Source organism: Ascidia mentula, chromosome 4, assembly GCF_947561715.1.
Source record: "Ascidia mentula chromosome 4, kaAscMent1.1, whole genome shotgun sequence".
NCBI classification, from domain to species: Eukaryota; Metazoa; Chordata; class Ascidiacea; order Phlebobranchia; family Ascidiidae; genus Ascidia; species Ascidia mentula.
The window spans coordinates 4,989,730-5,014,349 of NC_138569.1; the positions used below are offsets into that span (position 1 = coordinate 4,989,730).

A 24,620-nucleotide genomic window follows, 5' to 3' on the forward strand; every position below is an offset into this window, starting at 1 on the left:
ACATGTAAGAATGGCAAAACACATCATGAGAAAAGTTTGCCAGCTCACCAGGGTTTGTACAATGTGCGGTCGGTTGAGCCTCATGTTATACACGACTTTCAAGACGTTGACCATTTTCTCCACTTCCAGCTGTTCTCCAAGAACGTCGAGAGCAATAAATGAACCTGTTTGTCCCACCCCCCCACTGGAAATACATTGAAATTTATAAATAGGAACTGCGTGCGATATATTGATGATATGAGTAAATTGTTGGTGCTCAATCTGTAGCGGGCGTAGAACTTGCTTTTTAAATTACCGGTTTTGTGGCTGTTATCACATACTATACCCATACACATAACTATATCATAAAGCCAATTACTAAGAAGAAAATCTGATCAGGAAAAACTGCCAAGTCAACTATACATATGATAAGAATAGCGAAATGGCAATTTTGCTGAAACCAAAACAACTCAAAGTGATAACTTATTCAAGCGAAATGTGGTGCAAAGTGGCGAACCTGCAGTGAACGACCATGGGAGCAGTGTTTTCGGCATGGGCTTCCACCGCTAGCTTATGAAGACGGAATATGGCAGAGGTGGTGTGGGGAATGCCGTGGTCGGGCCAACCCAGGTACTGGAATTGTCTGATCTCCATCGGGTTCTGCAATGTAATGTATTAACGGTGCCCTTCCTGAAAGTGTGTGTATCTTGCCAGGTATAGTGAGTCACCTGTAAACGTGGCGTGCTGACCAGGAATGTCCGGCATATGACGTTACCATGGCTTGACTCGTGCGTCGTTCTCACGGTACAGCATCCAAACTGGGTCTCATTACCTATGCGAGGCCAGTACTGGTGGCATTTTACCTAGCAAGGAAACAACAGATCATCCACGCTATTCGCTTTGGGAAGAAGTTACATTGAAAATTTTTTGATCCAACTATAGGTAAAAATATGGGTAAAGTGCGGTTGTGATTTTGTTCCATTAACGCTGAAAACTAGAAGTGCGATGCTGCATTCAAAAGGAGAGTTTGGGGTTATGTACAAAATTTGTGCTACAAATGTACAAATGACTGTTCGTGCACATGTGTACATTATGAAGGAATAGCGTGAAACTGTATTTGCTATTTTTGATCGAACATAAGTCAAATGTTTTTAAAATAGTTTTTATATAGTACCTTGAAGTCCTCTAGTAGCTGGGTAAGCATCACTATCACACTGCAGTTATTTTCCGTCACCATCCGCCAGAAGTCGCTGCAGGTCGCAAGTAATGGACCTTGCGTTGCGATGAACTTTTTCGGCCGCGAATAACCCTGCGAAAATGGCGTGATCGGGGTTACGCGAGGTCATTGCAGGTTTGACAGTAGGTCCTTACGTTAATGTAGGAAGCGTTTATGTAATCGCCCATCTCCTGGGTGAAGACTTTTTGCAGTGGTACTCTTGCATCGTCGCCTGAAAAATCACATGACCTTTAGTATTAGTATTTTTTGACCACACCAAGATTTGAACCCAGGATATCCTGGCCACGAATCCCGATCAGGTTTTCTTATAGGTATATAGGTCGGACACTTGACCAATGCTGCCAATTTACCATTGGATCGGAATTGTGGTCGGATTTGCAAGTGGTGCTTCTTGTGGATAGAAACAAAGACCTTTAAGGAACTTAAAGTAAAAGTTACAACAATGCCTTGCTGGAAACCTCACTTCCGCAACGTTACCGAAAATAATCCCATGAGAAGGCAAAAATTCATAGAATAATAGATCACTGCCAGTCAGTTGCCTTGGATATTCAAAAGCTTATCAGCCATTCTTAGTTGAACGACAATAGAAAACCTTTAGAGGAACCCAGCAAAAAACTACGACTCATAATAGAAAGAATGATGTGAAAGGACACGATCGCCACCAATCAATATGACACAATGAAACGAAAATTGACTCATTTGAGGAAGTACAGATTAAGGTAAGCACCAAAAGCTAAACAACTCACTTGGTAGAGTGTCATGAAAACGGTTCTTGCCTTGCGCCGTCGCTCTTTTGCCATAGTCGGTACTCACCCGGGACTTCCCCTCCAAGCTAGAGAGTACTTCCTGTTTGCATTATATTAAGCGTTTAGGTTCGCAATTCAATCACAAATAACAGGAGCATTTTTATTTGTCATGTACATCATGCAGGCCTTACTTCGAATTCGCGACGAAATTGTTGATCCTCGTCAGATCTCTTTTGGTTGAAAGTGGCCAAAAGGGACTCTGCGTCGATCGCGAACTCACTTAGTCGTACTGAATCTTCTTAACATCAAAACACAAAGGTATAAGCAAGGTTATCATCGTCACAGACCAAACAAATAAGCACGCTGCATTTTGATGCAGAAATTAGATTTTGTTCAGAAACATTGGCCAATATCGAAGGATTTTGTGGGGTGTGAATTAATAAATCCACTTCAGCCTAACAAAAACTACCAATTTTTCTGTACATTTCGCCGCTACACCATTGCTCTTGGAAACACATATAATTACGTGTATTCTTCGAGTATACCTGTGTGTAATAACGGCATCTCATGATTCTCCACGGCATCTTGGCGTCCCAGCAGTTGTTTTCTAGATAAATGAAATAATGAAGTAAAACAAATGTTCTGCGGTAGCCTTAGATTGTACAAAGACGTAAGTTCATTCGTATTGTGCCAGAATGTAAACCTCCAACATCTGGTGTGAAAGTATTACAAAAAATAAATCTTGACATTTTAAACCATCAAAACAATTCTCATTTCTGAAACGGGTTTTCACAGTTAGGTAAGGGAGTAATACCTTCTGCACATTATGACGATGACAACTATGCCGACGAGAATGATAACAACAACTGCCACAACAGCGTATTGAAGTGCACTTGAACCCGAAGGATGACGTGGAGAATCGGCACCTTTACAAAGCAATTGATGTGTGATAGTTTATATATAAAGATATACATCAATAATGATGCAACAGCAAGTTTGGTTTGAAAAAAATTACTACATGTTCTAAAGCATTAGCGAAAATAATTTTTTAGGCTCACGCACTTTTGGGTGCCAGGAAAAGAAATATCCAGAAAATATCTTCAAATTATACAAGTCCCTGTCAGTTGCTGGGTACCAGGCTAGGTGAGGCCTATTGGGTCACTACAGTGGCCCTGTCTGTGCTAATAAGTACAATAAGTTTGCACTCAATAAAGTACCTGTGCACTGGGGAGCTGTTGGACTCCATCCAGAACTCACACACCAGGAACTTGCTGTTGAACTTAGCTTGTAACCAGGGGAGCATGTAAAGTTACATTTTGTGTTGTAGTTGCATGAGCTCGAAGTGCATTGTGGATTGCAGGAAACTGATTGCATATTAGTACCAGGTTGCAGTGCTGGACATGTGATTACTGTTAATCAAAACAATCCATTCAAAATTTGTCTAGTTGAACACTATCCACAACCATTAGCAGGGTCGCTTACTATCAAGAAAATTAAAAAGTGCTTATTTATAAGTATACTGTGATAAACGTGTCACAGCAAGCATAAAACAAATAATCAAGACTTTTCCACATTAACGACAAAGAAAACTGTTTGTAAGTGGAATGAAGGTGTACAGCATTTAACTTGTGAGAATAGTTGGAAACTTTCAAAAAATATTTTGCCAGAAACACACAAACATACGCACTCGCACTTAACACGGGTCGAGACAAGGGACTTGGTGTGTAGATGGGTTCGTATATTCCTGGGTTGGAAGTAATAACGTAATACTGGTACATGGAGCCTGCTTGCAAGGGACGGTTCATTCCTACGATTACCGCGGGACCGACGTTCCTACGATTCCGCGTTTGGTTCGTGCAACCGCCGAGTGACGAAACCTTTTGAGGATCACAACATGACGTAGAACCGTCGCCTATTGTGACGTCACTGGCGTTTCCAAACCTGAATATTTGTAAGGATAGATCATACGTGTGGGTAAACGTAATGGTCTGAAATATTGTACAAATGACTTTTCGATGACTTTGTAAAAATACTGGTGCACATGGATGTTGGTTTATTGTTATATAGAAGGAAATATTACACTTTTTTCATATTTTTTCGGATATTTATTACCGTGATAATTTCGGTTCTGGGTATAAACTATTTAAAGCAGCGAACAAATTTGTTTTCAAGTGTTGTTAATGTTTGGTGTTAATTTTTCCTGATATCCTTGATAAATAGTTACTCCACAGTCCACAAAGAACATTTAAGCTAGATTTTGCACCACCTAATAGCAGCAGCAATGTAGTGTTGACCTTCTTGCACAGCTTCGTTGCCTTGTTTCAGTTCGATTATATTAAGCGCTGAACTGTTTCCCGACCCGTTTATGACCTTTAACATCACCAGCAAGATGCAGCTTAAAACAACAACAATAGGATTATTTACTTCCCGTACGTTGATTATCATGTATCTTGGCAAAGTATTATAACAATACGATAACTAAAAATATATTATAACTAATGTTCACTATTATGTGTGTGTCAACATTTTTTTTGCTAGAAAAGCGCAATTCTGGGTTTGTGCAGTTATAAAAATCAGTGTTCCAATTTCTCCAAATCAGTTGCACGGAATCACAACACATTATGTCAAGTGCAAGACGGCTTAAATCCCGTTGCATATTGTTACCTTATTGGTCCGTTTCTTTCACTGACTGAAGGCAACCGAAATTTCGCTCCGTTTGATAAGGTTGCTGGGGCGGGTGGTAACGACACAGAAGATGGTCCTGTAAAGTAATAGTGACATAAAAACATCCGACTGACTCAGGCGTTTCGGCGAAGTTGGAGCGTATAACCCTTCAAATGTAGCATAGCTCACAAACCTGAATCAACGCCAAATTCAAGACAAATACAAAGTGTCATACATCTAAAATTACTGATTAAATTATATCGATGAAAATTGAAAGAAGTAGCAGATTTATAATAGGAGATAATTAGGAATTAGAAAAAGCAAATGGGAATTTCTCATAATAAGCGGGAAAAACTGATAATAATGTATAATTTCCAACCCAACTGGTTCCAAGTTTAAATGACAAGAAATTCTTATCAAACATTAAACATGTGTGTTGGTTTATAAACTGAAAGTTTGCATAGTTTTCAAAACAGTCATTACAACCTGCAACGTTTGTAACACAGCCTGCAGTGGCGTTTGAAATCGCGGCTGGCACAATTCCCGTACACTTGTTCAGGGGCACTGCAGCAACTTTCACTAGATATCTAGTGTTAGGAGCCAGGTTCTGGATGTAGTACAGTGAAGTACTCGCATTTATGTTGGATATGGTTGATGTTTTTAAGGTTGGAGTAAAAGATGGCCGCTTTTTTCGGAGTGTCTCAGTGTACGTAATCTGTATATAGCACAAAAATACTATTTAATAAAATTTGGATTAATAAATGTTTTTTGCTATCAAGATTCTTAAATAATCTAACAAAATAAGATGGCATGCAATCCATGAAGTTAAACCAACAGCCGATACTTAAAGAAAAGGTTCCCACTAAAAAACGGTTGTTTCAAATTTATAGCACTATAGCACAAACCTGAAAGGAAGCGACGTTCGGGTCTGTGACGTAATCAGGCCATTTAACCCTGCAATTTCCATTCTTAACAACAATACTCGGTTTGGGAGGCTGCAGGGTGATAAGAAGTGGAGTCACTGAATGAAACTGGTTCGGTTTGGAACGCTGGCAACCCTCGTACAGTGGCATCACCTGTAAAATGCGACATAACCTTCGTACCTGGGGTGAGGCTTACAGTAGAATATTTTATCTACCGCAATTTCATAAACTTTTCCCGATTCAAGATTAGAGATTGTTGTTTTGGTTTCTCCCGATAGAACGACTCTAAAAACGATAATACCTTGTAAATCATCATTAAACGAGAAACAAGTTGGCCAGTGAACAGTTTGATACTAAATTCCTTGTTGAAACGTTTGCATGACAAAGTACGTTGCTAACCACCTGACAAGTTTAATAACATGTAGTAGCAAACTCATGCGTTGTTACACATTTTGAAAGATAGACGAAGTTGGCTCATACACATTTTTGCATTTTTGTGTTATTGTCAAATTGGACAACACTTATAATGCCACACCCTAAAAAGCATAACTACAGTCAAGAAATGACGCAACAATCCAGACTACACTGTAGGACATTTCCACTTCGAGTTGTTTACGTGCAAAAATGATCGCATGTGGTTTATAGGAGGGCAAAGGAGCGTATAATGATAGCTTTAATGAATTCAGTCAATATGCATGATACTTCCAACCCCAACTGTCAAGAGTTATTTTCTTCATTACCTGTTCATTGCTCTCTATCTTGGCGATGCAGACACAGTAAGATGATGACGTGTCAGGGTACACACAGAAACTGTGTGCGCCAATATGATCGACTAACGCTAAACTACGTCTTTCAAAATGGTTGTCTACTAACTTTGATTGGTTGTTGTAAAAAACTTTGTGAGGAAACGAAGTTGATCCGCGATCTAACTTCCAACTGATGTGAATCTTTGAACCATCACAATCATCTTGATTCACACTTGCCACGGAAGTTGGTGCAGTCGGTACTACAAAACTTGCTTTTTAATTGTATCAGTTTACTCATCATAAAAAATAGTTCAAGGACTAACAATCGGTGTATCTGCGTGTTGCAACGTACGAAAGTTTCGAATAAAAACACACCAGTGAATTAGGAACAACAATTTAGATTTGCAAATTGATGTGAATTTTAAAAAAGTTATTTTGGTGGTTTGGTCTTTAACACTTTAAGTGTATTCGTTGGAAAAATTGGACATTGTGGAATATACACGAAGTTACCTGCGCAAAGAGGTCTTCCAGAGGTGTAAGTGGACAGCGAAAAAGTGGAGGTGGAGGTGGAGGTGGAATAGTAAACAGGCGTACATGAACTTGTTGCCCCACGTTTTGTCCATGGGGAAGAAGAAGAAATCCAAAACCGTGTATTAGAATTAAATTTTAGCTCTAAATAAAATATTTTTTACAAAATACGTTTAAAATTTATAGTGAGCAGACTTACCGTTTTTGATTTTCACAAGTTCTGCTTCGTTATGAACAATCGGCAGAGACCCACCATTATTATCACAAAAAGATATTGCATCAGTACATGATGTACGCTGGCTTCCAAACAAATATGTTACTGAAACACATTTTATTCATTGGTAGTGGAAACTAATACCACATATGTATTATAAACATATACGTTTTGTTATGGTGTACACCTGACTCAGTACTGGAGATGGATCGAAGGAATTAGTTGCATGACATTGAAATTTTTGTTGAACCATATCCTGGCACAATGTTCCATAAACGGTTAGAACTGCAGTTGTTTGGTAACTGTGATTTGAGTACGTCACACTCTGTAAACAGAAAAAGTGTTGCAGGGATGAACACACAACATACAAAACATCCAATGGTACCTGGTATTGACTTGTTTGGGGTAAATTTGTGTTATTTGAAAATTTCCAAACCACTGAGGGTTTTGGCCAACCATTAAACTTGCACGAAAATGTTGCAAAATTTTTACTTGTAATGATATTTGTATTGGCATTCCGTACTGATTCGGAACGTCCTGGAATGAAAATAGTTGTCAGTAGACATCAATTGGGTACCCTTTTTTGCCAAAACTTGTGAGATTATAAATTGTGCAATGACAATATATAAGCTTATTTCTGTGACAATGATGCATAATACTTTAACTAAATTAGCAAAAATGACTTGATATTTAAAATCTCACAACACACTCTATTAAAACCTTTAAGGTTACAAACCTTGTACAGTAATATTGGTGGAGGCTGTAGTGGTTTGTCCATTTACAGAGGCTGAACATTGATATTTACCGCTATCACTGAAGAGTGGCTACAAAAAGTTATAAAACATCAAAAATGAAAACATTTTCGTTGCATGTTAAATATTAAGGCAACAAGCCTCTGATTTTGAGTCAGCAGATTTTTAGAAAAATCGATTTTGCTTATATGCTACAAACATCATGTGCCATAAGCTAATAAACCTGTTGACATCAATTAGAGGCTTGTTGCTTCCTTAACACACATAAAATGATTTGAAAAAAAGACAATGCCTACAGAGGCCAGGTAATTTTTGTTGCAGATAGAAGATTTTAGAACAAAAACCAGAAACACAAATATGGACACAAGAATCACAGCAGGCATTTACCTGGTTAAAATGTAAACAAGCCTTGTTTGAAGATTGTAAAAATGTTTGGTAAATGCCACTCATGGGTAACGAAACCCATTTAGGTTTTGGCAATGGATTTCCATAACCTGTGCACCCAATTGCACAGTTTGTTATATCATCAAATCGATTAACAGTAAAGGATTCAGTCGAAACCATTAGAAGGGCTGTTATTTATAAATAAAGTGCTTAACTAGAGTAACTTTTCAATGAAAGTTTAACCCACCAAGCACATTAATATCAATATATTCTGTTATACTGATGCTGGTTGGAGGACCAATACTGCATGTGGCTGAAAATGTGGTGCTGTTTTGCAAAGCAGTACTTGATACTCTGAAAAAAGTTTTTTTTAGGGTATAAATCCATTTTTTTGTAAAAACTGTAATTTAAATACAAAAGTGATGGGAATAGTTGAAGACTTACAAATAATTGAGGGTTCTGGCTGTAAGTAATGTTGGAGACCAATTGTGGGTTTTTGAGCCCATTGTCAAGTGACAATTTACTTGTTTTGTCAATGGATTGAGCACTCGAACATTAATTGTCAAACTTCTACCCCTTTTCACCTCCAAAGACGATTTTGTATCAATTGTCAAAGTTCCTAATAATGTTGACCGGCAAAGATTGCATGTTGATCGTTTAAAATGCAACAAGTTAAATTTAGCATCAGATTAGAATAAAACAGTTATAATATTAGCAAATATACAAAATATTGTTAAACAGTATAAAAAAAACATATTTCCAAACATACTTGAAGCACACCGTGGACCAAAGTAGTAATTTGTACAAGTACAAGTATAACTGCATCCTAGTGGCTGACAAGTCCCACCATTTGCACATCGATGATTTGTACAACTAGAATATCTAGACACTGCATAGAAAAACAGTACAATATAAAAACAAAAAACTGCTCCATATTAATGTTTTTTTACACAAAGCGATCTGTGACAGCTCGGATGGATTTTAATAAGAAAAATATATTTCGCCTAAACATCATCATCAATTTCTCCAACTTATTCAAATAATTATATCGTTATGGTGTGCGATCGACAGCCTGCGAAGGGCCTTTGGTTTTTGAACTGATCCAATTTTTTATTTATTAATTACATTGCTCCACGTTAGTCAAATTCTACCTGTCTTTTCACAAACAAACTTTGCTGTTGTTCCAGTGCAACCATATGCATACAGGTCATTGGGTGCTTGTTTGGAAAGCACAGCACATGTATCTCCACTTCTACCCACAACTAAATAAGAAATAACAGATGATAAACCAGGGGTTAACGAGCAGCATCATGACATGGCAATGATTTCAAAATTTGTAAACTGGAATGTTACTTCAAAAAAATGTGATGTGCCCTGGATTCTGACATTCACCATCAACAATTGCAGGTTTATCTATATTAGTGAAGGAACATAAAAAGTTACCCAAACATATTATACTGTTACACACTACACAACAAATATCAGTAAATGCAAGATACACTTGCTTCACACATAAAGTTGTGATTCCCTCGCACAGTATTATCAGTCACAATCAAATATCAGGTAATATTGCAAACCTTCTATAGCAATAAACTTTTATAATATTATAACTACATGTGTCACAATACAACCCTTACAATTTGGAAGCAAGGTTTTTCCTTGTAGTAATGTGTTGTCATCCCACTGCCACATTCCAACTTTTTTGGACAGACCAATAAAATACCAGGACGTTGTTAACTGGTCTTTAACATTAGAAAATGCAATGCCTGAGGATAAAATTGCCAATCTTGCTCTTTTACCATCACAAAAGTTTACAGCTTGGGTGCGTGTTACTTCATTTGGTGATATGAAGTATTGACATGATGAGGAAGCAGGTAGTCTTTTCCAGTTGTCTAAAAAAAGTTCCATATATTATAATGGTTTTATTCATTTCTTGCAACAAAACTTATTTACAAACAGAATTTGCCCTTATTTGCTTTTTACTGAGTTTTTTTTCCAAAAACAGGCTCTCGAGAAATCACCACATAAATTACAACAAGAACTCTGATGATAAATTACAAAAACAAAACTTGGTTTTTAGCAACATCACAAAGCTACTGAATGTAACTGTCAGAGTATTTACAAAACTACAACATGTATTGATTTTAAATTAAAGTGTACAAAAGTTAATAATACATAATTTAGGGTAACGAAGCAGTCTAATTTTCTTACACAAAGAAAATGTTGAATAATTTTTTGATAATCGGTGTGTAATGAAGCCTGTTGTTAAACAAAGCAGCTAACATATTAAGTAAACTTAATAAAAGCTAAAATATTTATAAAAGGAAAACAAAACATATTTTCCTTCTAATATATTTTGTACATCTTATATTGTTTATCCATTTTACCAAAAATAAAAGGTAATACAGGGACTGCTTCATATAGGTTTATTTTGATCGATCCACATTCACTAGGAGAAGATTTAAAACACCTCCAAATACTGGAATAAATATTGCAGTATATTTAGCTTTTTTAACCTACTAACAATATATTTGCTGTGGGTTCTTTTTTACTACTGTTATTTAGTATCAGGCACTCTTTATATAGAATGATAACAATTTAAAGAAATTCTTTCGTCGGAAACTGTCAGAAACTACCTTTTATGTTATTCAACACATTCTCATCTTTTTTCTAACAGAAATTAGTTTTACACCACAATACAAAATACATCTTACATAAACAACTGGGTATTCCATTACTCCATCCACGTTCTGCACAGGTTGAAGTTTTTGCTCCAAACACTATGTAGTTAGAATCTGAACAGGAAAATGAACACTTGGTACCAAATGGACATTGTGTACCACTGCATTGTGGGCAATCAGCTACCAATCTGCTTGCTTGAGGTCGTGAACAAGTAATTGCTGCAAAAAGTGTAACAATAAAAAAAACGTTTAAAACATCCAAAGAAAACAAATAACATGCAGGTGCAAACACCTAATTAAGCAGCAGTAACTGAACACAGAGGGTAACAGGTTGCTTAATTAAAACCATTGCAACCTACATTAAGTCTTATCTATAATTTAGGATTGAGAAGTTGTCTACAAATCTATTTGTTATTGCACTACATCTGTTTCTCTGTCTGCCATGTGCAACCAATTTTAAAAAAATCTTTGTTACTCCTTAATAACCCCATTCCTAGGTTGAGCAATGCTGTACTAATCAAAATGGTGTTTAAATAAGTTTAGAACAGATTTATTTTTGCAACTAGGTCACTTAGTTTGCACTGAAAAAACAAAAAAAATATAAAATACCTGTACACTGGGGAGCTGTCCATCCAGAACTTGTACAACGAGAACTTCTTGTTGTTGAACTTAGCTTGTAGCCAGAGGAGCAAGTAAAATCACATCTTGTGCCATAAGTACATGAACCATCACTACACTGTGCGTTGCAAGTGATTGGTTGCATATTAACACCTCTCTGAAGTACTGGACATCCTGTAAAAAAGCAAAATCTAAATGTTTTTTTCACTATCAATATTTTTTATTTGATTGTACTGATTCTCTTTTGAAACAAATCTGTTTATTTCTGCACAACACCTGTTTAAACTTTTTGGTTTTATCATGAAAGTCTTTGTAAACCCTTAATAACCCTTCTTTCCAGGTTGAGCAATGCTGTAGTAATCAAAATGGTGCTCAAAAAAGTTTAGAACAGATTTATTTTTGCAACTTACTCTGTTAGTTTGCACTCAATAAAATACCTGTGCACTGGGGAGCTGTTGAAGGATTCCATCCAGATCTTCCACACCAGGAACTTGTTGTTGAACTTAGCTTGTAACCAGGGGAGCATGTAAAGTCACATCTTGTGTTGTACTGGCATGAGCTTGAAGTGCATTGTGGATTGCAAGAAACTGATTGCATATTAGTGCCACGTTGCAGTACTGGACATGTGATAGCTGTCAATCAAAACAATTTATTAAAAATTTGTTTAGTTGAACATTATCCACAACCAATAGCAGGGTTGCTTACTATCTAGAAAATTAAAAAGTGCTTGTTTATAAGCATACTGTGGTAAACGTTTTACAGGAAGCTTTGATAATTCAAAACAAAATTTAAAAAAGGTCTTCTTGTAATGTAATTCATAATAGGCTTTATGACCAATTCGGTCTCATCAGTGTAGATCTGGCGACTTACGACAATCTTGCCAGCTAAATATCCAGGAAAATACTTTAAATTATACAGTCCCTGTCAGTTTTTGGGTACCAGGCTAGGTGAAGCCTATTGGGTCACTAAAGTGGCCCTGTCTGTTGCTAATAAGTACAGTAAGTTTGCAGGAAACAGAAATACCTGTACACTGGGGAGCTGTTAGAGTCCATCCAGAACTTGTACAACGAGAACTTCTTGTTGTTGAACTTAGCTTGTAGCCAGAGGAGCAAGTAAAATCACATCTTGTGCCATAAGTACATGAACCATCACTACACTGTGCGTTGCAAGTGATTGGTTGCATATTAACACCTCTCTGAAGTACTGGACATCCTGTAAAAAAGCAAAATCTAAATGTTTTTTTCACTATCAATATTTTTTATTTGATTGTACTGATTCTCTTTTGAAACAAATCTGTTTATTTCTGCACAACACCTGTTTAAACTTTTTGGTTTTATCATGAAAGTCTTTGTAAACCCTTAATAACCCTTCTTTCCAGGTTGAGCAATGCTGTTGTAATCAAAATGGTGCTCAAAAAAGTTTAGAACAGATTTATTTTTGCAACTTACTCTGTTAGTTTGCACTCAATAAAATACCTGTGCACTGGGGAGCTGTTGAAGGATTCCATCCAGGTCTTCCACACCAGGAACTTGTTGTTGAACTTAGCTTGTAACCAGGGGAGCATGTAAAGTCACATCTTGTGTTGTACTGGCATGAGCTTGAAGTGCATTGTGGATTGCAAGAAACTGATTGCATATTAGTGCCACGTTGCAGTACTGGACATGTGATAGCTGTCAATCAAAACAATTTATTAAAAATTTGTTTAGTTGAACATTATCCACAACCAATAGCAGGGTTGCTTACTATCTAGAAAATTAAAAAGTGCTTGTTTATAAGCATACTGTGGTAAACGTTTTACAGGAAGCTTTGATAATTCAAAACAAAATTTAAAAAAGGTCTTCTTGTAATGTAATTCATAATAGGCTTTATGACCAATTCGGTCTCATCAGTGTAGATCTGGTGACTTACGACAATCTTGCCAGCTAAATATCCAGGAAAATACTTTAAATTATACAGTCCCTGTCAGTTTTTGGGTACCAGGCTAGGTGAAGCCTATTGGGTCACTACAGTGGCCCTGTCTGTTGCTAATAAGTACAGTAAGTTTGCAGGAAACAGAAATACCTGTACACTGGGGAGCTGTTAGAGTCCATCCAGAACTTGTACAACGAGAACTTCTTGTTGTTGAACTTAGCTTGTAGCCAGAGGAGCAAGTAAAATCACATCTTGTGCCATAAGTACATGAACCATCACTACACTGTGCGTTGCAAGTGATTGGTTGCATATTAACACCTCTCTGAAGTACTGGACATCCTGTAAAAAAGCAAAATCTAAATGTTTTTTTCACTATCAATATTTTTTATTTGATTGTACTGATTCTCTTTTGAAACAAATCTGTTTATTTCTGCACAACACCTGTTTAAACTTTTTGGTTTTATCATGAAAGTCTTTGTCAACCCTTAATAACCCCTTTTCCCAGATTGAGCAATGCTGTAGTAATCAAAATGTGCTCAAAAAAGTTTAGAACAGATTTATTTTTCCAACTAAGTCAGTTAGTTTGCACTCAATAAAATACCTGTGCATTGAGGAGCTTTTTTATCCCATCCAGAACTTACACACCACGAACTTGCTGCTGAACTTAGTTTGGAACCAGGGGAGCATGTAAAGTCACATCTTGTGTTGTAGTTGCATGAGGTCGGAGTGCATTGTGGATAGCAAGAAACTAATTGCATATTAGTGCCACGTTGCAGTGCTGGACATGTGATAGCTGTTAATCAAAACAATCCATTAAAAATTTGTCTAGTTGAACATTATCCACAACCATTAGCAGGATCGCTTACTATCAGGAAAATTAAAAAGTGCTTATTTATAAGCATACTGTGATAAATGTGTTACAGCAAGCTTTGATGACAAAAAAGGTCATCTTGTGTTGTAATTCATAATGAGCTCCTTTGGCAATTTACCAAGTGGGTAAATAAAAATCATTTTTAACCAAACAGGTCAACAATAAGAAAATTTTTTGTCTTGTCCAAAGGTAGCGCAGGCCATAAGGGCAAAAAATTGGTCATTCATGACAATGGCAAAAATTACACTCACAAAAGATATGTCAGCTTGAGCAATGCAGCTTATGATTTATCGATTTAGTCCTTTAAGTACTGGTTTGTAACACAAATAATTTCCAAATTAAGTTACGTAACATTGTACAACTTAGCTAAACCTTGAAATTTAGGTAATTTAAAATAAACATGCATTTTGATGCAATAGAAAATACATTTTTTAATATTCACGCCTTATCCCACTTGACTTAGACACACCACCTAAACTGTTGATGCTGAGATAGAGTTACGTGATTGTTTGACAATATGTAATCCCATTGTTATTTATGCTTAGTTTTTTTCTTTCCTATAGATATTCAAGGTATTATTTGTCCAAACTTACAATGTTTGAGAATCTTAGAAATGCCTCAGACAAACATCTGGAATACTTTTGGTTATATTAGGATTGTAAGTTTGCAGCCAAACACCTGTGCACTGGGGAATTGATGAAGACCATCCATAATTTCCACACTGGGAACTTGTTCGTGAACTTGATAGTTGGTAACCCACTGAACACGAAAATCTACATACTGTCCCATAATCACATTCAACACCATTACATGGCGGATTGCAAGAGACAGATTGCATCCTTGTGCTTGGTTGAAGTGCTCGACATGTGATTGCTGTTGAACAAAAAAATTTAAACAACCTTCAGTTGAACCTCGCTCATAGCTGTAAGGGTTAAATGATTTCTTGAACATTTTTCATACTTTACCTTTATTACACTGGACTTCCACCATGTTAAAGTTTATAAATGTAAATGATCATTCAGACAAACTTTAACACCATTATGTTTGTAATATCAATACAGTAAGCTTGCAGCCAAACCACCTGTGCACTGGGGAGGTAATCGAGTCCATGTGGAACTTTTACAAACAGAACTTTTTGCTGAGCTTAGTTTGTAACCAGGGGAGCAAGTAAAAGTACAAGTTGTATCATACGAACAAACACCAGCACTACAGGGTAGGGTCACAAGAGACTGGTTGCATGTTTGTGCATGAAGTATCATAAATTTAGGGGGAAATGAGTTACAAGTGCACTTGAATGGTTACAGCATAATTGAAATGTTAAATAAATACTGTTCTGTTATAAAGCCTTATCATTGCTATGAATTGCAGGTTTTCAGCAGTAGGCAATTTTGAAATAACTAAAATGGGGTGTACAACCTGGCCCAAATATCCCCCAAATTTTTTTTATCCTCAACACCAACCAACCAACAACAAAATGGTGCAATTGCTTCATTAACAAATTAAATTTTGGCACAGGTTTATTTAGCAATATTTCGGACAATATTTTCATTTAAAATTAACAACCCATCCGAACAGTACATTTTCTTTCTATATATTTTTTTGGGAAAATATTGGGCACCTACAGTTATTCTTGCTACACTTGCCTACACATTGTGGTTCTGGGCTCCATACTCCATTTGTGCATGTTCTTGTATTGACTGTTATTGTGTAACCAGGCTGGCAATTGAAGTCACATGTTTGCCCATTGTTGCATTGTGATTCTAGGCACGTACACCCAGGAGATACTTGAAGTGGCGACGACACAGCAGGTGTCATCAATGATGGACATACTGGAAGGTGAAAGTATATTCAGATACAAGTGATAAAGAAAATGTCTTACAAATAAAATTGTGTTCTGTTTCTTCAACAAACAAGTAAATAATGTTCAAGTGTACAAACATGCAACAAGTTATGCTTGGTTGATGGGAAAATACTAATACACTTGGATACAGAGCTTTTGGCAAAATCCACATATCTGTCTGTGCAATATACAAAAATTTGTACAAATGTTAATAGTTTGGTTTAAACAGGGTAACCACCTGCTATTTTTGTCATATTGAAATAATACACCAATTTATAGTGTTAATATTTGCACAGACTTCTATGTAACATAGGTTCATATATAAATTAAGTTTGCCGAAAACTCTGTGACCCGGTGTTTTATGCTTCATGTCAACATTGGGTACGATGTCATAATGTTGCAGGTAAAGATTGCTTAGAATTGCATTGGTATTGAAAGAATTTCTTCTATAACATGAATGCTTTAGTGTGCACTTTCATTGCGACAATTTAGTCTTGATGGCATCGAAAGTAACAGTAGATGGACACTAAAATTTGGATATTATTTGCAGGACTTCCAAACCGACCTAGAGAATTGGGAGAACACATTTATTGATTGAGTGACTTGTTTCATATTCACCCCAGCAAAAGCGTCCCAGCCGTGTAACCGCTAGACGCGATAATTGCCAGATGTTTTTCTTTGCCTACACAAAAGTTTTTGGTGCCTTATACATATGTTCCTCGATAATTTCAACTTTGTCTATGCTTGAAATTTTCCCAAAAAAGGAGTTACTGCTGCGCTATACGCGTTTAATCGAACAACTCCTGTCTATAAACCAATGCATTTTCAGACAATCTTTACCTGCAGCATTATGACGTCAGACCCATTGATGACACGGGGTCAGAACCACGACAGATTAGTGTTTTCTCGAATGATGAGCAAAAAAGAATTCATCTCCGGAATTTCCCCAAAGTGAAAAAGATGTTAATCGCCGACAATTGATGTTTAATACGTGTCCCATAGAAATCAGTCACGAAGGCCCATAATAGTATTTTGCAGTGTCGAATATTGTTTAAGACGAATGAATTCACGCATAAACAAATTTAAATATTACCGGTACAGTTTCTTATTTTATTTTTAAACATTTTAGCTGGGATTGGAAACTTTTCATTTTCGTTTTTCTTGTAGTAAATACTTCTTGTATTTATTTTCCCTATGTTTTTGCTTTTAACGTCGCTTGTGTTTAATAAGGGTTGTTGTTTTTTTTTGTGAATAGAATACACGATAGAAGTATTTTATGTTCCATGAATATTGTAAACAAATTCGATATTTTAAAATGTTTGCGGTTGATGTATTTAAACTGATTGGCAACAGGCCCAACAAGTAGGACTCTTCTGCCGTATTTTCTACGTCTGTCAGCTTTAGCAATTAACAATATGAACAAGCTTGTGGCAACACGCATGTTTTCCCTGGCCTAGTTCTGACCACGCCGCATGTTTCCTGAAATTCAATACTGGAACACTAGACGGAAAGGATGCAGGCGGAGCTAAGCCTTCCTGCAGAGTTCAAACCAAGCTGCTGATACCCTGCTGGACAACCACGTTTTTCCTGAATGTTTGTTATAAAACGCCCTCGTAGTAATTGTTCGCCCTCTCAGTCGCTCGTATTCTCTCGGCCCTGTCGTTATTCTTGCCATCGCGCTATAAACGTTCGCACGTTCTTTTAATAGTTAAATTCGCTGCAATTCAGTCACGTGTTAAACGCGCTTGAAACAAGTTAAACTTAAGCCACCTGGTAATTGCAATCGTGTGTTTCCATTAATAAAGAAGTCTGTTCACGGAGCTTTTAATTCAGTAGTCTATATCAGCAAGAACACGCAAACAGACTTTAGCTTCAGCACAGCAGCGACTGGGAATTCTATTTGTATGCTGCAAGCTTCTTATAATTTTAAGAAATACCATTATCTGTAGATTTCGTAGTTGTGTAGACTTTGTTTGGCTCACAAGGAGCGGACAAGAACACAACGGTTAAAACCAACGATAGAAGCATATGTCCAGGCTTTGAAAGTATATAAAAAGCAAATCGTGTATCTGTTTTCCTGAGAAAAACACCCTTGAATATAATATTCATTGAAAAAAAGTATTGTGGATAAATCTTTACCACCAATATCTTATTATATCAGTATAAACTTATTATATTGCATCAATATAACAATTCTATATTATATATTTTGAACTAAACTCTGTTCATCTCCTCTTAACACAAACCCTCAAAAATTCTAATGAGTACAATCATCAAATTCACCCGGTTATGGAAAGGTGGCGGCGACGCTACCTTCTGAGGCCTATTGTTTGCTTGCTTTTGAAAACTCCCTCTTCTTGCTTTAAGGAAGTAAACAGCAGAATGCTCATTGTTTAATATCATTGTTTCGAACCAACCCCAGCAATGTCTTCTTTACTTTCCTTCTTGTGATAAGACAAACAAACACAAAGCGAAGCAAACTTGCCCCATTCGATCTACATGAACATACTCCCATTTAACCTGCATTTGCGTGATTCCAATTTACTATTTATTTCCAGCTAAGTTTGTAAAACTTTGATGTTGTACAAACATTTGAAATGTCATAAAAAGGTATACCTTTTTAAGACCATTAGGTTTACTGACATCGAAACAAAGGTATTGCAGTTGCAGCTGTAGCGGACAAAGACAAGGTTTGAACTGATTTGTTGTGCAACATTGCCTTTTCCTTTATTGTGTCCGGTAATAGCTATGTCACGTGATCCACCATTAAATCATGTGCTTTTAAGTTTCCAGTTCAGTTTCGAGTCAGTTTGCAAAATCGTCAGTTTGCTATTACATGTTCAGTTCAATTTTATTTTATTGCAGTGACCAGACATTGCTATGATTACTGGGCCACAACAAGTTATTCGACAGCTTGGGATCATTCCCACATACCTGATGTTTGTTTGTAAAAAACTTTTTGCCAGTGAATCCTGCAGAGTTAGAGTTGGGATCGACATTCGGGCAATTGTTATACAAAAGGGTTTTGGGCCTCCAACAGACTTATTCTCAAATCCAAACAAGTAATGTTCAAACAATGCAGACAGCATCAAAAACACTTTATTTGTTGATGTTCGAATATGAGTAATACAAGAAAATCAATTTGTACAGTGTGTAACGCTGTAACCGGTGTATATTTTGTGCATAAAAAGATTCTTTGAACGATGTAAACAGAAAAATGGTACACAACTAGCAACGTGCAAATAAATATACAGCGATTCTGATTATTGCACAGGATATAGGGTACATTGACAATGTTACATCAGCGAATCATACAAGCGAATCATACAACCACAACAAGATAATTGATGCTGGAATGTAGTTGCAACACAAAATAATCGCTTTTGAGAAACTAAAGTTCATCACAAGAAAAAGCTTTACCTGAAGTTCATATACGCGTCAAACGACTGAATGTACTCAAGAACAACCTGGTAGCAGTAATCGAACAAGTTGACGTCTCCAACCATTCCAGTGCGACAATCGCGGAGGTCTTTCACTTCTCTCATCACATCCACTCTGTTCTCACTTCTCAGCCGTTCGAGAGAGTTGGCGACGGCGCAGAAAACTCCTGTGCGACTCGATCCGTCACTGCACACAAAAAGTTTGCTGGACATAATGTACACAAACAAGCAGTATACCGTAGCATTGTTGTGTTGCAGGGCCTTATGATAGTAAAAATGTGTGCCAGTGCGAAGACCAATTTATGAATTTCAAAACTATGAATTTAAGTCTTTGTGAACCCCTTAGTTTTACAGCGAAAAATGATGCTCGCGGGCCCTCTGGAATGGGACCTGGACGCCTATTACGTATATCTAACCAGCAATGAAGAAGGGCAATAAATTTCTTTTCCCGCGCCTCGACTGCATCTTTTTGGAAACTCCACACTTTTTGGATGACTTCAAGTAAGACGGTGGGATCGGGAGGTTGCAGGTCGGACGTCCAATCGTTCAAAACAATCTGTTTCACCCGGTGAGGTGTCTGACAACATACCAAGCCTTTTAGATTGGACGAGAAGTTTGAATATCTGGCCGAACCCGAAAAATCGCCAACACGCAGCTATCGGAAGAATTATTTCAAACAGTTCGCTAAATTTAAATCACGTTTTTTTTTATTTAAAACATATAAAAAAAACTAATCCTAACTTATGGAATAAATTCCAGTTGACCAAAAATACCTGTGTTCCTCAACATTATTTTAACACATTGTTTTGTTATTTTTAAGGATTAATTTTGCTGGCACTTGTATAATATTTCTCACTTTTACGATTTTAAAGAGTTTTTTCATAACCTGTTACCAGTTTGAGCGCCCTGGATAAGAAAAACACAACAGACATCTAGGAGATATGCGCCAACCAAACCAAGGGTAACCGAATGTTTGAAACGATCTGTGTTAAACATACCGTCGTTTTATCTCTCTTAACTTCCAGGTCCCTTTCATAGTAACCAGTGTGATTGTGAACCGCCCGCGTCATGACCAGAAATTCACGGAGGCAAACTGAATCGTTCAATCCCGCCCAGTAAGTGTCCTTGGAAGAAACCTTAAAGTTGGGAGTTGGGTTATTAGGTCGATTGAACGCTGGAAAACATACATTTCAAGCCATTTTCCTATTTTACATTTAATTTTAATTTTGCGAACAATTTAAAGCAGTGATTCTAACAGCGGGCGGTGGAAAACCAAAGGGCGATTGGCGATAATATATATTGTCCGTTCACATGCAGTTTAGTCGACACAACTGTTACGCGACTTATAAGTTATCAGAATGCATCGATGTTATATTTTACCTTGAGTTTAAATTAAAGTTTAAGAAACTGGCGTGGTTGCATTGATATTGTCCGCAAAAAACTGGAAAATACATTTGCCATTATGTTTTCGCGGGGGAGGGTGCCCATCAGGAAAAAAATTAGAAGCTCTGGCTTAAACTATCGGTCGATTCAAACCATTTCTAACTAAACACAGCCACAAAACTTTTAAGGTTTGAATGTTTACAAGCAGTTACCTGATCGAGCATGACGATACATCGGATGTGGTTGTCGAACATACACCTCCAGAAAGTGTTATGGTTGCATTGCGGGGGATTTTGAGCCACCATGTAGTAAAACCCGTTGTTGTAAGCCTGAAAAAATACACAACACTGTTGTCAACCGTACTTACAGTCGTGTGTTTAAATGTACAGAACTTTGTGACTGCAACTACTCATGCGGATTCCTGTGTTAATCGAAAACCAATTATTGAAGTTCATCCACAAAAATCATACCATAATGATCACACCTGGTCACGTGACGATACAAGCGGTGCCATTGTTATCGATTCCCTTTTTCTTGTGTTTTTCTTACGTTTTTCCTGCGTTTTTAGTGATTTATGCGCTTGATGCAATATAGTTATGACATAACCCTTAAGAAGTCTCGCCGGGTGGTGGACGAAACGTTGGTTACAATAAACACCTTAGTTATACAAGTGCCAGAAGAACAATTCCTACACTAATGATAATGATCATGTCCTAACTCAAACGTGTGTCAAATACTTGCTCGACTGAACTATAGTTGATCATCAATATTGTCCTGACAGTTTCGTTGTAAGTTTGTTGATCGAGAACAACATTTGTGTGTATCGCAAATCTTCGACAATCCAACCGAGATCTCCATTTTTCGACAAAACGGGCCCACAGTATATTGCCACGAGATTTGCTGCACCGACATCGCGCGCAAGAAATGAGCCAGGTTGCTACGTCACTCACCCGCATACTCGAGGCATTCAAATAAGGGGGTTCCCCGTCGCTTGGAAGCCTTCCAACGTACGCGAGGTTGTGGTCGTCTTCAAAAACGAGGCGTTGTTATACGTTAGTTGTTAGCGTTTGTTAGCGTTAAGTGGGTTTCGCCGAACCCGATAGGTAAAATATGAAGAGTTCCATAAGCACTATATATCGTTTTAAACAAAAACTGCTGAAAATGTCTATTAACTGCCTTGTCAACCTGACGAACATTGCAGGGTATAGCGGACAAATAAATATGTGCAATACTGCGTAAGATCATTGGGCGTTTTAGTAAAGACAACAGTGATATAACCAAGCCAACAGACCAATCACCCACATGGTAGTATTGAAGGGACGGTGTTGAAGTTCGTATTAATTGGATTTTGTCCGGCTATTGTTCCGTTCAACAAGGGCGGAATTTGTGAGATGACGTCAAACTGCAGCTTGATTCTTGACACGTGATATGGTCGTTCGACCCTAGATGGCGACAGAGAGTTAAAGTTGAACATGTGTATGTCAGTTATTTCGGACAAAATGCTAGTTCTTCATAGAGGGAAATCCACTTTTCTGGAGCACTTGGTGACAAAAAACAATTTATTTCAACTGTTTCAATGAGAAATTGACAAACACGCAATAAATCATATGAGAGTTGTGTTCAAAAGTACAAAAAACGTTGGCCAACCTGGCGAGATGGTCGCAGTATTGGGGAAATCCCAAAACATCGACGTCAGTGTTTCCCATTGTGTACAATTCAGTAACTAGTTTGTGCAGGAAAACGTATTGTTCCTGCGACCACAAGCAAAAAAACATGTAAGAATGGCAAAACACATCATGAGAAAAGTTTGCCAGCTCACCAGGGTTTGTACAATATGCAGTCGGTTGAGCCTCATGTTATACACGACTTTCAAGACGTTGACCATTTTCTCCGCTTCCAGCTGTTCTCCAAGAACGTCGAGAGCAATAAATGAACCTGTTTGTCCCACCCCCCCACTGGAAATACATTGAAATTTATAAATAGGAACTGCGTACGATATATTGATGATATGAGTAAATTGTTGGTGCTCAATCTGTAGCGGGCGTAGAACTTGCTTTTTAAATTACCGGTTTTGTGGTTGTTATCACATACTATACCCATACACATAAATATATCATAAAGCCATTTACTAAGAAGAAAATCTGATCAGGAAAAACTGCCAAGTCAACTATACATATGATAAGAATAGCGAAATGGCAATTTTACTGAAACCAAAACAACTCAAAGTGATAACTTATTCAAGTGAAATGTGGTGCAAAGTGGCGAACCTGCAATGAACGACCATGGGAGCAGTGTTTCCAGCCTGGGCTTCCACCGCTAGCTTATGAAGACGGAATATGGCAGAGGTAGTGCGGGGAATGCCGTGGTCGGGCCAACCCAGGTACTGGAACTGTCTGATCTCCATCGGGTTCTGCAATGTAATATATTAACGCTGCGCTTTCTTAAAAGTATGTGTATCATATTTTGGAGTAAACTTGCCAGGTATAATCAGTCACCTGTAAACGTGGCGTGCTGACCAGGAATGTCCGGCATATGACGTTACCATGGCTTGACTCGTGCGTCGTTCTCACGCAAAAGCATCCAAACTGGGCCTCGTTACCTATGTGAGGCCAGTACTGGTGGCATTTTACCTAGCAAGGAAACAAAAGATCATCCACGCTATTCGCTTTGGGAAGAATTTACATTGAAAACTTTTTGATCCAACTATAGGCAAAAATAAGGGTAAAGTGCGGTTGTGATTTTGTTTCATTAACGCTAAAAACTAGAAGTGCGATGCTGCATTCAAAAGGAGAGTTTGGGGTTTTGTACAAAATTTGTGCTACAAATGTTCAAATGACTGTTCGTGCACATGTGTACAATATGAAGGAATAGCGTGAAACTGTATTTGCTATTTTTAATTGAACATAAGTCAAATGTTTTTAAAATAGTTTTTATAAAGTACCTTGAAGTCCTCTAGTAGCTGGGTAAGCATCACTATCACACTGCAGTTATTTTCCGTCACCATCCGCCAGAAGTCGCTGCAGGTCGCCGGAAACGGGCCTTGCGTTGCGATGAACTTTTTCAGCCGCGAATAACCCTGCGAAAATGGCGTGATCGGGGTTACGCGAGGTCATTGCAGGTTTGACAGTAGGTCCTTACGTTAATGTAGGAAGCGTTTATGTAATCGCCCATCTCCTGGGTGAAGACTTTTTGCAGTGGTACTCTTGCATCGTCGCCTGAAAAATCACATGAACTTTAGTATTAGTATTTTTTGACCACACCGGGATTTGAACCCAGGATATCCTGGCCACGAATCCCGATCAGGTTTTCTTCTAGGTATATAGGTCGGACACTTGACCAATGCTGCCAATTTACCATTGGATCGGAATTGTGGTCGGATTTGCAAGTGGTGCTTCTTGTGGATAGAAACAAAGACCTTTAAGGAACTTAAAGTATAAATGTTACAACAATGCCTTGCTGGAAACCTCACTTCCGCAACGTTACCGAAAATAATCCCATGACAAGGCAAAAATCCATAGAATAATAGATCAGTTGCCTTGGATATGCAAAAGCTTATCAGCCACCAATCAATATGACACAATGAAACGAAAATGGACTCATTTTCAGGAAGTACAGATTAAGTTAGGCACCAAAAGCTAAACAACTCACTTGGTAGAGTGTCATGAAAACGGTTCTTGCCTTGCGCCGTCGCTCTTTTGCCATA

At 37.6% G+C, this 24,620-nt stretch overlaps 1 protein-coding gene across 2 annotated transcripts in view; it reads right to left on the reverse strand.

Annotated features, from left to right (window-relative positions):
- LOC145898585 (uncharacterized) overlaps positions 1-24,620 on the reverse strand; it is a 60,924-nt gene that overhangs the window by 3,391 nt on the left and 32,913 nt on the right. Inside the window, exons 44-78 of one of the 2 annotated variants that reach the window (XM_082987095.1) lie at positions 13,985-14,176; positions 13,534-13,722; positions 12,948-13,142; positions 12,496-12,684; positions 11,910-12,104; positions 11,464-11,646; positions 10,888-11,073; positions 9,811-10,065; positions 9,325-9,435; positions 8,943-9,062; positions 8,618-8,792; positions 8,421-8,527; positions 8,177-8,361; positions 7,774-7,861; positions 7,423-7,574; positions 7,206-7,362; positions 7,023-7,142; positions 6,806-6,967; positions 6,423-6,555; positions 5,765-5,834; positions 5,532-5,702; positions 5,113-5,341; positions 4,627-4,723; positions 4,226-4,357; positions 3,650-3,903; positions 3,180-3,371; positions 2,777-2,888; positions 2,508-2,569; positions 2,154-2,257; positions 1,963-2,062; positions 1,351-1,427; positions 1,154-1,288; positions 708-842; positions 497-639; positions 49-184 (exon numbers count right to left, since the gene is read on the reverse strand). In XM_082987095.1, the coding sequence (XP_082843221.1) occupies positions 49-184; positions 497-639; positions 708-842; positions 1,154-1,288; positions 1,351-1,427; positions 1,963-2,062; positions 2,154-2,257; positions 2,508-2,569; positions 2,777-2,888; positions 3,180-3,371; positions 3,650-3,903; positions 4,226-4,357; positions 4,627-4,723; positions 5,113-5,341; positions 5,532-5,702; positions 5,765-5,834; positions 6,423-6,555; positions 6,806-6,967; positions 7,023-7,142; positions 7,206-7,362; positions 7,423-7,574; positions 7,774-7,861; positions 8,177-8,361; positions 8,421-8,527; positions 8,618-8,792; positions 8,943-9,062; positions 9,325-9,435; positions 9,811-10,065; positions 10,888-11,073; positions 11,464-11,646; positions 11,910-12,104; positions 12,496-12,684; positions 12,948-13,142; positions 13,534-13,722; positions 13,985-14,176 (5,243 nt within the window). Of the gene's footprint in view, positions 1-48; positions 185-496; positions 640-707; positions 843-1,153; positions 1,289-1,350; positions 1,428-1,962; positions 2,063-2,153; positions 2,261-2,507; positions 2,570-2,776; positions 2,889-3,179; positions 3,372-3,649; positions 3,904-4,225; positions 4,358-4,626; positions 4,724-5,112; positions 5,342-5,531; positions 5,703-5,764; positions 5,835-6,422; positions 6,556-6,805; positions 6,968-7,022; positions 7,143-7,205; positions 7,363-7,422; positions 7,575-7,773; positions 7,862-8,176; positions 8,362-8,420; positions 8,528-8,617; positions 8,793-8,942; positions 9,063-9,324; positions 9,436-9,810; positions 10,066-10,887; positions 11,074-11,463; positions 11,647-11,909; positions 12,105-12,495; positions 12,685-12,947; positions 13,143-13,533; positions 13,723-13,984; positions 14,177-24,620 lie in introns of both variants that reach the window. The other variant, XM_082987093.1, reaches the window with a different exon arrangement.